General features: G+C 36.8%; 1 protein-coding gene across 6 annotated transcripts in view; it reads left to right on the top strand.

The window, feature by feature from the left end:
• The window catches only part of ATAD2B (ATPase family, AAA domain containing 2B), a 103,165-nt gene that overhangs the window by 68,718 nt on the left and 21,160 nt on the right, over positions 1 to 13,287 (top strand). For all 6 annotated transcript variants that reach the window (XM_006767538.2, XM_015566396.1, XM_015566395.1 and 3 more), the window contains 2 exons: positions 1,338 to 1,534; positions 4,842 to 5,001. In XM_006767538.2, coding sequence (XP_006767601.1) covers positions 1,338 to 1,534; positions 4,842 to 5,001 — 357 coding nt within the window. The remainder of the gene's footprint in view (positions 1 to 1,337; positions 1,535 to 4,841; positions 5,002 to 13,287) is intronic.

Raw genomic sequence — 13,287 nt, forward strand, 5'->3', positions numbered from 1 at the left:
AGCTCTGAGGCCATGGCCTGCTGAAAGCATGTATCTGGGGTTTGTTTAGCTTCTATAATTGCAACTTTGTTGCTTAGAGTGGAGCTCAGAGCCCGGCCGCAGCAGGGAGGAAGCTTGGCTTCCTCCATCACTGGAGCAAGCAAACCTCCTGCTTGCTTCAGCTGCGTGGCTGCCGGCCGCCATCTTTGTTGGCGGTTAATTTGCATATCTTGCTGATTAGCCAATGGGAAACGTAGCAGAGGTACGGTTAATTTCAATCTTTGTCTATTATTAGGTAGGATGACCCTTTAGTGGCTCCTTTCCACATTTTCTCTGTTTTAATGAACACCTATCAAATGGCTATAGTTGTGAATCCCACCCACACCCCTGGAAACCTTGGGAAATTCAATATGGAATTTATGCCTAGTGATTATTGGTTGTTGCCTTCTATATTTCTAAGTATTTAAAATTCTTCATTGTGAAAATGATTCATTTTAATAAAGTGTCTTCCATTCTCCTAGATATATTTTAGTTCCATAGATCTGAATTTTCTGTGTTAATGATTAATATAATTCATTTTATTTTTGAGTTGCTTCTGTTGACTTTCATTTTTCATTTTAGAGGCTATTTGAAATCAACAAGAATCCTTAGAATTTTAATCCTGAGCTTCAGTATGATACCAGGAAAGTCTTTTGTGGAATTAGGGAAGTGTAATTTTAAAAGTTAATACTTTACCTTTTAAGATATTTTTGTTTTCTTTGGGGGGAGGTGGTAGATAGTATACCACATATTTTATATGTAATGCTTTAGACTTGGTTTTCCATCTTCTTGCTTTGTCTTTGGAATTCTCTGTTCAGTTTCTACTTTTATTTTGCTCCCAGCAGGTGCCATTTACTATCCATACTATGTTGTACTAAGAATATGAAGATAGGAGACTAAACTCAGAATTCTTTGGGAATAGGAAGGATCAATGAATTTGGTACTTGACCATTTCACTTTCATGCATATAAGGCAACCCCATTTTGATAAGCAGGTTTTAAACAAGCAAATCAGTATACAGTACTTTACTGATGTTGGTTTGAAATATCTTTCATAAGTTGTATGTAAATAATGTTTCAAAATCAAATTATTTAAAATCATATCATTTGCCCTTTAAAGGAGTCCTGTTGTAAGTTATTTTATAAAGTTAAACTATTCCTTAACATATCTGGCTTCCATTCAAATTTTACATGCTGGATTTGCATGGCTCACCTGTGTTTGGAATTCTCCTCTTCTTAAAAGAACATTGTGAGAGAATGCCAGAAAACTAATTAATGCCTTGCCATATTGGAATCAACATTTTCTTCAATTTTCTTTAGGTCTTTGTGCTATGGAAGTGCTTCCTCTTGCACTACCTTCTCCACCTCGTCAATTATCAGAATCAGAGAAAATTCGGATGGAGGACCAGGAGGAAAATACTTTAAGAGAGTTGCGGTTGTTTCTCAGGGATGTAACCAAGAGGCTGGCCACAGATAAACGCTTTAACATCTTCAGCAAACCGGTGGATATTGAAGAGGTCTTGTTTCAGTAGTGTGCAAACAGTGAAGTTGAACTGGCTAAAAGAAAAAAAAATTGACATCTTTTTTTGGAAGGAAAAAAAGCAAAGGCATGGATGAATAAATTATCCCTAGCCTGTAAAATTTTAATCCATGTGATAACTACCAATGTCATCAGCAAATATTTGGTGACTTTTGGATGAAATTAATGACCAAGTTGTATATGTCCTCTTAATTAGTATTGATCTTTGTGATCTTTTATTTTTCAATTTAAGAAGAGGATTAAAAGTTACTTCAGTGAAATGGCCATACTAGACTATTTTTATTCCAGGATAAATTCTACAAGCATAATTGATATTAACCAAACAATACCAGTTTATATTGGCATTTCTCAAATTATGTATACTTTATTGAAAGAGGTAGCTAAGAAACCTGAAATGTGTCTTTCATGTTTTAGAAATGCCTGTGACTAACATGCTACTTGAAGCTAAGCATATCCTGTGCAGCTAAAATTATTTTTCTCTCTAAGGATTTTTTCTGCTCCTGATGGAAAATTTCTCACTTTCTTTGTGCATTGTTTTGTGTCCTTGTGGGAGCATGGTTTGTGATGATGAGAAAAGAAAATTTCCATTTGGAATCTACTAGAATACTTAGATTAAAAATTTTTCTTGTTTTTATTTTTTTATCCTGGGATAATATAGTGTGTGGATGAACACAATATGATCTTTACTGACCTTCTTCTTATAGTTCAGACTCCATGTTTGAACAGTTTGGGTGTTTTAATCTTCTTATCTCTTTTAAAAATTTGAATTATGAAATGATTCAAAGTTTAATGTTGCATACTCATTATGAAACCTGATCGGATTCATTTGGAACTATTAACCTCATCTATAACTGTGAAAATGAACTATGTCTGCCTCCCTCCACCCCTGGCAAGTCTGAAAATACCTATTCTTTTTTTTCCCCCAAATAAAAGGACTACCTATAATTTTACTTATATACTAGAGGCCCGGTGCACAAAATTCGTGCACTCAGGGGGGAGAGGGTCCCTCAGCTCGGCCTGCACCCTCTTGCAGTCTGGGAGCCGTTAGGGGATGTCCAACTGACGGCTTAGGCCCGCTCCCCTAAGCCATTAGTCGGATATCTTTAGCGCTGCCGCAGAGGCGGGAGAGGCTCCTGCCACCGCCGCTGTGCTCGCCAGCTGTGAGCCCTGCTTCTGGCTGAGTGGAGCTCCCCCTGTGGGAGTGCTCTGACCACCAGGGGGCAGCTCCTGCCCTGAGTGTCTACCCCCTGGTGGTCAGTGCATGTCATAGCGACTGGTCATTCTGCCATTTGGTCGATTTGCATATTAGCCTTTTATTATGTAGGATTTATCTACAATACATAGTTTTATCCATTTGATCCTTTCAGCAGCCTCACAAAAGTCCTTATGTTGCAAATTATGAAACTGTGGCACTTTGGCAAGTGATATAGGCAAGACTCAAAGTTTTTAAAAAATTTAAAGCCCACATTCTTTACATGACCTACAGCTACCATTTTTATCTTTTCCCACTGAAATGATAGGACTTGCCAGACTTGCTTTTGTAATTAATGCATACCATTTTATATTTGTGGAGCACTTTTTTTTTCCTCCTAGTGTTTTCCGATAATCTTAAAACTATCAGTCCACTTTAAGATTGTTTTAAGTATTTTTATTTCAAATTGAATATGGGACTCTGACACTTAATTTTTTTTCCTGACACTTAATTGATAAGGGATTGCCCCAAGTTAGCCTACCATGCTGGGAGTAAACAATTTTGTGTTTGCCAAGGAAAACTTTTTCTTGCTAATCAGAAGAGATTGTCAGATTTTAAATGCTATCTATGCTAGAATAAAGTTTATAAATGATGGTTTGGCAGTGAAAGGGGATAGAAAATGCTAGTCAGATGAAACTTTTATTTAAGGGCTATGTTTTCTCTAGCTTTCTTTTATGTTCTTCTCAGTTTCATTCTACTTCTGGTTCTTTGCTTTTAAAGCTGAAAAGTAGGGATCTTTTGGACGAATAGAGAGGGGAACCAGGATAGCTTTTAGGTAACTTAAAAAAATAAATTTCTATTCAAATAATGAATGTGAGATATCTAAAACTTTCAAAGCAAACTGAAGAGAACATAAGAGTTTAGAAAATGAATGTTGAATTTAAAATTAAGCATAGGAAAAAAGGCATAGGTAATAATATGAATTTGTATAGTGCTTTATGGTTTATAAACATTTCTGTCATGCAGAAAAGGTATGCCAAGTGCCAGAGCCAGGAATCCAACTAATATCTTCTGAACCTATTGCTTGTTCAGTATAGCTTTACTACCTTCCCTAGAAGGAGATTGACTGGCTTTTCACCTCATTGAGGGTGAAAAATAAATGAAAGCATGCACACATACCTACCTAAAATTTAAAAAATATTTATGAACTATGTGTATGCGCATATATACAGATATGTATGCATATATATGGGCATATAATACGTTTTTTAAAATCAAGGCATTAATGCCATCTGCAGTGGAGGAAACTTGCTTATAGTTTCTGAGAGCAGAAATCACTCTGTCCCAGAATGTGGTCCTGGACTAATTAGACATTTGCAAGACTGCTTTTGTAATAGACCTAATTATTTGATTTGAGATTTGCATTGGGGAAGGCAATATATTTGTAAGTTGGTAGAGCTTTCTTATGGGTCAAGAGATATAAAACATAATTTATTGGGCACATAAATCAAAATGTGTTTTTTTGCTTATAGATTTATTTATATTTAGAGACAAGTTCAGCAAATCTTTTACTAGTCATGAAAGCATTGTTTGTTTTTGTTATAATTAAGTCAAAGTGTTTGTAATGACTCCAAAGGAGCAGAAAACACTTTCCATGAAATGATTCACCCTTCAGAAAGAATTTTTTTTGTTTTGTTTAAAAAACAACACATTATTTCTTTTTATTTTCCTTTAAAAGTTTTTTTTTTTTGAGGTAATATTTATTGATGCTTTATCAGTGCTTTTACCTGTACATTCTCTTCTCAGGAATGGCCAGAGGATTAAAAAAAAAGCTGACACAATTGGTTTCATAGTTCAAGATGAGAACATTTCAGAGTTGATTTAGATATGGCTTGAAACTGAAGCTTTCATGGAAAGTATGACATAGTAACTTTAGAAACATAAAGTGCTCTATACTGTTATCCTTATCTAATTATTTCTTAGATATGTAGATTTAATTTTTAAATAACCATGTGGTTTTCTTTTGTGTTTTTATGAGTAGATATATGACATACCGTAAGTAATTTTTATTAAAATACCCTATTTGTTTTAGGTTTCAGATTATCTTGAAGTAATCAAGGAACCAATGGATTTATCAACAATAATAACTAAAATTGATAAGCATAATTACCTGACTTCGAAGGATTTCCTGAAAGATATTGACCTCATCTGTAGCAATGCTTTAGAATACAATCCAGATAAGGACCCAGGAGGTAAGGACACATTGGGCTGGGTTCACTTTGGTGATGGAGAAGGTAGTTTAAAGTTTAAATACTAATGTTTCAAACAGATTAATTTATTTTAATGACATTATTGTATTTAGTTCTTCTTGGTTGAGGAACTAATGTACTTAAATTATTAACTTATTAAATTAAATGTACTTAATTTAGAGGATTTTATTCTGTGTATTATGTTTAGGGTTTAGTTTCATCATTTACCTTTCACTTTCTATCCTTAGATTTCTATTTTGTTTAGGTAAAATGGAAAACTGAGAATTTAATTAAAAATTTATTATTTAGTCAACATCACCAGTGCTGATAAACACTGGGAATTTTGAATTTGTGGGAACTCGTTATAGGATATGTTTACATATCAAAAGACCTCTTTATGTAGGCATTACCTGTTCTATAGATTGTAGATATTTTTATGTGATTTTATTATTTTACTCCAGATCCCACCCTGTACTCAAGTCAGTAGTCATTCCCAACTCTTTCAGTGCCCTCCAGGGAAGACTGCCAGGAACATATCTGTAGTTATACAAGATGAATGTCAAAGGAAAATATATTTCATGGTGAACCCTGTAGATTTGTCCACTTGCGTTAGTGACTTAAGGAAGGAATTAAAGAAGAAAAACTTGGCAGTGTATTGGGCACTTTTAAGAAGTGTGGATAATTTTGTGATTCAATATTTTAAGAACCTGGAAGGCAAGATGAATGGAGCAAGGCTAAAGCTGTGATGGGTTAAAGAAGCAGCAGTCATTCATATTATCCAGGATAGAATTTTTTTGGTTATTTTTGTGATTAGAACAATATTTATGCTTTTGTTCTAATCACGAAAAAGTGTGGTTAGGACAAAAGTAAGCATAAATTATGATGTATCCAAACTATAAGGTTCCAAAGACTACTGAAAACAATGGGCTGTATAAATCTACTGAAGATTGTCTAACCTAAAACACAGGAAACCACCCACATGGATAGGAAGAACCAAGTCCACTTCCTGATCTAGAGTATAGCCCTGGGTGCCTCTGTGTTCATCTAATTTATATATAGGTTCTTCAGGGAACAGGGTTTATTTTATTTTTTTAAAATTTTCTTTTTGAGGGCTTAAGATATCATAATTTACACTGCCAAAATACTACTTGCTTTTTATAACCAATCAAAGAGTTAAGAGATGGTTTTAGAAAAAATTAAAATCTTTTTACCAAACCTGTAAAATTTCTCCATTAGAAATAAATAATATTATCAGTTTGTTGTATATATTTCATTATTAATCAAACAGAAATAAGCAAGTGTGGAATACGGGTATTATCTTGTGTGTGTTTAAGATATACATTATATATAAATCTGCAACCTAAAGTGTGGCCTCTTTGTTTAGACATCATTATGGGATGATCTTTATGGGATGTTTTTATCTTGATCCATCGTGGTCACAGGGTAGCTTTTTCTGATATTGGTTAAATTTGTTTATGTTTCACTTGAGTAGACCAAGGCCTAGCTGATAGTGCCAGGCCAACTCCCAGCTGACAAGGGCCAATATTCTTTTTTTCATTCTAGTGAGATTTCTGTTTCTTCAACAGATGATATACATGTAAGATGCTTTCTGTTTTTAAAAAAATATATTTTATTGATTTTTTACAGAGAGGAAGGGAGAGGGATAGAGAGTTAGAAACATCGATCAGCAGCCTCCTGCACACCTCCTACTGGGGATGTGTCCACAACCAAGGTACATGCCCTTGACTGGAATCGAACCTGGGACCTTTCAGTCGGCAGGCTGATGCTCTAGCCACTGAGCCAAACCAGTCAGGGCAATGCTTTCTATTTTTAAAAAATTCATTTTTGTTTCAGTTATCTAAAGATATTTAGAATACAGTTTTGGTCTATGTGTGTATTTAAGGGCAGTGGTTCTCAACTCAGGCCACATGTTAGAATGACCTGGATTTCTCATTTACACATGAAATTGTGGTATGTGTTTTCTTTGGACGGGGTGGGGGGGGGGCGGGGGGCTAAATTTAGACCATAATAAATCACATATCCTAATTCCAAGAGGCAGAATAAAATTTTACATAGCTGCACTTGGCATCTAACAGTTCTTAAGCTTTCTATTATCTGTTTAGTTTCTTTTTTACTTTCTATTAAATATATCACATAAAAATTTATGAAGATAAAAACAAAGAAGAAAATTAAAGTTACCTATAATTTCATTACCTAGTGTTCTGCCTCTCCCCTTCCCTGCCTCCCTCTCTTTTTCACATTCATTATATATGGAATGCATGCATGCATAATATTTTTACTAAAATGAAAATACAATTTTTATAAACTTAGTTATTCATATAACATTTTGTGAAAAGTTTCTGAATTTTATATATTTTTACTGTATTATTTAAATCATACAGACATGCTATAATAGCTAATGCCCTATTGTTGGATATACTAGATTTTTTTAGATTTTTCTTGTGATATAAGATTGATAGATATCTTTATATTATAATTTTGTACACATCCCTAATTATTTTCTTAGAATAAATTTCTTAAAGTGAAATTTTTGAATCAAAAAGATGTATCTTTTGTAGGTCATTTAATCTGGAATCTTAAATTTTTCTCATAATTTCCCACTTCTACCAGCAGTATCATGGCAACTATTAGCCAAAATATCAGTTTTCTCCAGTGTAGATGGCATCTGCAGCAGCCACAGTGGGTAGTGAAGAATGGGCTGATGTCAGCCTCACTTGATCCCCTGCTGGGTCCTTGGTGAGGGTACAACCTTCACAATTGCTGTCTAGTTGCCCTGAGCAGTATGTGAGAGCATTGGAGTGCCTGTACCCTCAACTGGTCAGTTTTTGAAGACACAAAGGTTGCTGAAACTGTGTAGCAGGTGATGAGAGCTTGTGCTTTAGGCTTTAATCCCAGATCTATTGCCTAGTTCTTTAACCTGATCAAGTCAAACCCTGTAAATTTTTGTTCCTTATCTGCAAAATAGGGATAATTATAGTACTTTCCTCATTGGGGTGGTTGTAAGGATTATGTGAGAACATTTATTAGGTTAAACTTTATGAAGTCACCATTTTCATATGGTTCAACCTAAATATGTTAAGCCCTTAGCACAGTGCCTGGGATGTGGTAAGTGTTCCATAAAGGTTAGTTCATATTTTTATCCTCGTTATCATCATTGCTGTTTAAATTGGACTTTAATTTTTATAAATTGGTTTCTTAGTGGATACTGCATACTTGCATTAGAATGACCCTTTATACTTTATTCTCATTCCATTCCTTGAACCACATTTAAAATTCATTCTTATTTTGTAACAAAAATTTGGGACTGATAGTGAAAAATAAATTTGAGTGGTTAGAGAAAGCCAGTTGAGAAGATCAATCCAGGTATTTCCCCCTGTGTAACTTAATTACAAACACATTGAAATAATATTGCTGTTAAGAAAGAAGCAGTGATTTCTGGTGCATAACAACCTTTTACTACAGAAAGCAGTTGTATAATGAAAAAATATGGCTCTCTCAGAGTTGACATGGTACACTTGTAACTTTACTCCTTCACTGTTTCAGATGCAAAAATTCACAAAGCATGATTTCGTTCTGTTCAGATTATTTCATATCTATAGTCATGAGGCCTTTTTTTTTTCTTCATAGCAATAGAACCACTTGTTAAGTATTAGAAAAACAACCTCAGGGTCTGTTGTGTAGCAAGTGGAAATTACATGAATGTTGTATTACTTATACAAGCTCCCATGAGTATTTGAAAGCTTATAGTGTTCTGTTTTGCCGAATAGTTAGCCATTTGGGAAAATAACTAGCATATACACAGAAGACAAAAGCCAACCTTTTGAAAGCTACCTATGTTACCTAAGTGTTCACCCAGATTCTCTCCCTTGAGCATGATGTGGACAGAGATGAAATATGTTAGCCAGAGAATTTTAATTTGTAGGTTCTAAGCGTGACCAGTATCAGATATTTGACCATAATTATTATCTTATAGATGTGATGTATGATGTTTAACTGTTTCTCATTCTTTGTCTTAATTTGTCTTAATCCTTTTCTTAATCCCTTCTCTAGCCCTCAAGCACTTATCATTATTTATTTATTTTTTAAAATATATTTTATTGATTTTTTACAGAGAGGAAGGGAGAAGGATAGAGAGTTAGAAACATCGATGAGAGAGAAACATCGATTAGCTGCCTCCTGAACACCCCCTACTGGGGATGGCCCGCAACCAAGGTACATGCCTTTGACCAGAATCGAACCTGGGACCCTTCAGTCTGCAGCCGACACTCTATCCACTGAGCCAAACTGGTTAGGGCTACACATATCATTATTTAGCTAATTTTATATATTTTATTGCTTTAATCTTGTAATCTTCTCAAAATCTTCTATTTTGGACCAATTAGGAATAAAGTCCACAGATTTGCCCTCGCTTTTGAAGCCCTCTATGAGAGGCTGTGCTTCAGCCAAACTCATTCATATTTTCTTTAGTATTTGTAAGTACCATGTACTAGTTACTGAGCCAGATGCTTACAAAACAAAGATGAATATGATAGTCCTTGCCTTTTTTTTTTTTTTAAATATATTTTATTGATTTTTTACGGAGAGGAAGGGAGAGAGACAGAGGGTTAGAAACATCGATGAGAGAGAAGCAACGATCAGCTGCCTCCTGCATATCCCCCACTGGGGAAGTTCCCGCAACCCAGGCACATGCCCTTGACCGGAATCGAACCCGGGACCCCCCAGTCCACAGGCCGACGCTCCATCCACTGAGCCAAACCGGTTTCGGCAGTCCTTGCCTTTTGCTATAGAGATGTTCAGATCACTAAATACCTGCTGAATAATTACTATGTGACAGACATTACGCTATGTCATGGTATTAGGGCTTCCATAACAAAATATCATAGGTGGCTTAAACAGTAGATATTTATTTTCTCATAGGTCTGGAGGCTTAACATCAAAATCAATGTGTCTGCAGTTTTGATTTTCCTGAGACCCTCTCCTTCGCTTCTTGCTGTGTCCTCACATGTTCTTTTCTTTGTGTACATGCACCCTTGGGTATCCAAATTTCCTCCTCTTATAAGGACACAAATCAGATTGGGCTAGGGCCCATTCATATGACCTTCTTTTACCTTAATTATCTCTATCTCTTTGAAGGCTCTATTCCAAATACAGTCACATTGTGAGGTACTGGAGTTTAGAGCTTCAACATATGACTTTGGGTGGGGGGGCTGGTTGGGGACACAGTTTAGCCCATAATCCCTGCTATCTAAAAACTCACTATTTTATAGTAATGACAAATATCTAACTACTAATAATTAAAATAGATTATTAAGGTATATATAAAGATAGCCCCGAGGTGGCAGTTATACATTTTGTCTTGAGGTGGCAGCAAATGATTGTAATGCAGTTTCATAAGTCTGTATTAGAAATATGTACATAGTGTGAGTGGAGTACAGAGATGAAGACACTGCCTGGAGATGAATGGATTAGGAGAGGCATTCATCCTAGGCTGAGAGAAGAGATATATAAGTAGGGTACAAACATATAGAAGAGGTAATATAGCTGGAGAATGGAGTGCCTGTGGAGGAATGATCGGAAATTCACCCATTTTTCCTATCAGATTGAAAACATAGCTACTTCTAAGGCTGTTCATTGTAGTTTCCTGTTAGTCATAGCTAAAATTTGAAGCAACTTAAAATATTCAGCAGTAGAGCAATAGTTCTGAAAATTAAGGTACATCCTACTTTGGATTATTACACAACTATTTAAATTTGGTTTTCAAAGAATGAAGAAAAGAAAAACACAACAGAATATGTGAAAAAACAAGTTTGAAAACATTGGATATCAGGAAACAAAGTAAAATGATTCCCAAAAGATGAGAAATTAACAAGTTGAGCACTGCAGTTGCCTGGAAAGTTTCCAGACTATGGCACGGGAAGGAAGAACCTAGGCTGAACCTAGAATTCATCCTTAAGAAAATAGAGCTGGGAATGTAGGAGGCCAAAGCAGGCAATATTTTCAGGGCAAAGTACCAGAAAGAAGCAAGCTGTATGGAGAGAGCACTCTGGAGATGTGCAGACCCTCCTCCAGGCGTGAGTTAAACTGATCAGTGTGCACTTGAGGGAACCACCTGAGACAGAGAAAGAAAGGGGTGCTCTTTGAAGCTCACCAGGGCTGGCAATAATGCAGCAATTAATTAGAGCTAATGAGCCAACAAGGAGATCAAATATATAATAACAAAAGCATAATATGCTAATTAGGCTGGACATCCTTCTGGATGACCTTCTGGATGAAACCGGGGCTGTGAGGGAAGCCCGGGTTTTGGGTGCCAGAGAGAAGCTGGTGCCAGCAGCCGTGGGAAGGAAGGCCTACTCTTGCATGAATTTTGTGCATCGGGCCTCTAGTGAGGAATAAAAGAAATATACAACCCAAAAGAAGCGGAAAAAAAAAGAAAAGGAGAATAAATAACCAAGTTGATAATCACATAAATGACATTAAAAGTAAATGATCTAGGCCCATGGTCTGCAAACTGCGGCTTGCGAGCCACATGCGGTTCTTTGGCCCCTTGAGTGTGGTTCTTCCTAAGCCTTAAGAGTACCCTAATTAAGTTAATAACAATGTACCTACCTATATAGTTTAAGTTTAAAAAATTTGGCTCTCAAAAGAAATTTTAATCGTTGTACTGTTGATATTTGGCTCTGTTGACTAATGAGTTTGCCCACCACTGATCTAGGCACATCCAAGATGGTGGCAGAGTAGATGGATATTATTCCCAGGGCCAAACTGTAATAATTATAGTTAAAACATAGAATAATCGACCTGAATAACCAACTGAAGACTAGCTGAAGAGGTCTTATCAAGGATTTACAGAAGAAGCCACATTGAGACTGGTAGGAAGGGTGGAGGTGTGAAAGGACTGGTCCTGCTCCCATGGGCAGCAGCTGAGATACTGGAGGGCTAGCTCAGCTGCAAAGATTCCCCCTGGGGAACGTGGGGTCTCAACCCCAAGCTGGTTTCCCTAGCCCAGAGCACTAGAGCTAGGAAGAGGTGGCCAGGTAACATCTGGCTGTAAAAATCAGCTGGGATTCTGTCTGCCAGGAGGAGACAGCAATCTGCTAAAGACATAGGCACCCTCTTAAAAGACTCAAGCACAAAACTTCATATGCAGCCATCACCCCGGGCTTTGGCAGAGGAAGGGCAAAGTGAACTAGAGTCACATGAGGAGAGACTGGGGTATATGGCTCTGGGAAGAGAGCAGAAGGGACAGCTGTCAGGACCCCTGTGCGTACTCCCTCTCCCACACCATGGGCACCAGCAAATTGGACAATCTGGACAAAATGGGTAAATTCCTAGAAACTTAGATAATTTTCCAAAACTGAATCAGGGAGAATTAGAAAATCTGAATATACACATTACAACCAGTGAAACCGAAGCAGTAATAAAACTCTCCTAAGCAGCGAAAGTCCTGGACTAGATGGCTTCACAGTTCAGTTTTACTAAACATTCAAAAAAGAACTAACACCTGTCCTCAAAGTATTCCAAAAAATTCAAGAGGAGGGAAGATTCCTAAGCTCATTTTACAAGGCCAGCCTTATCCTAATTCTAAAACCAGATAAAGTCATTACAAAGAAAGAAAATTATAGGCCGATATCTCTGATGAACATAGATGCTAAAATCCTCAACAAAATATTAGTAAACCAGATCCAGTAGTATGTTAAAAAGATCATACACCAGATTAGCAGCGGCGCCGGCTCAGCGTGCGGACGTGCCTCTAGCCTTGTTGTTTCTCCAGCGGCGGCAGTTCTCACTACAGCGCCAGGACGAGTCCGGTTCGCGTGCGACCGCGGAGATCTCTCTCATCTCGCTCGGCTGCGGGAAATCGGGCTGAAGCGACTGAGTCCGCGATGGAGAGAGAAAAGGAACAGTTCTGTAAACTCTTTATTGGTGGCTTGAGCTTTGAAACCACAGAAGAAAGTTTGAGGAACTACTATGAGCAATGGGGGAAACTTACAGACTGTGTGGTAATGAGAGATCCTGCAAGCAAAAGATCAAGAGGATTTGGTTTTGTAACTTTTTCATCCATGGCTGAGGTTGATGCCGCCATGGCTGCAAGACCTCATTCAATTGATGGAAGAGTGGTTGAGCCAAAACGTGCTGTTGCAAGAGAGGAATCTGGAAAGCCAGGGGCTCATGTAACTGTGAAGAAGCTGTTTGTTGGTGGGATTAAAGAAGATACTGAGGAACATCATCTTAGAGATTACTTTGAAGAATATGGAAAAATTAAAACCA

Source organism: Myotis davidii, unplaced genomic scaffold (genome assembly GCF_000327345.1).
Source record: "Myotis davidii unplaced genomic scaffold, ASM32734v1 scaffold238, whole genome shotgun sequence".
NCBI lineage: Eukaryota > Metazoa > Chordata > Mammalia > Chiroptera > Vespertilionidae > Myotis > Myotis davidii.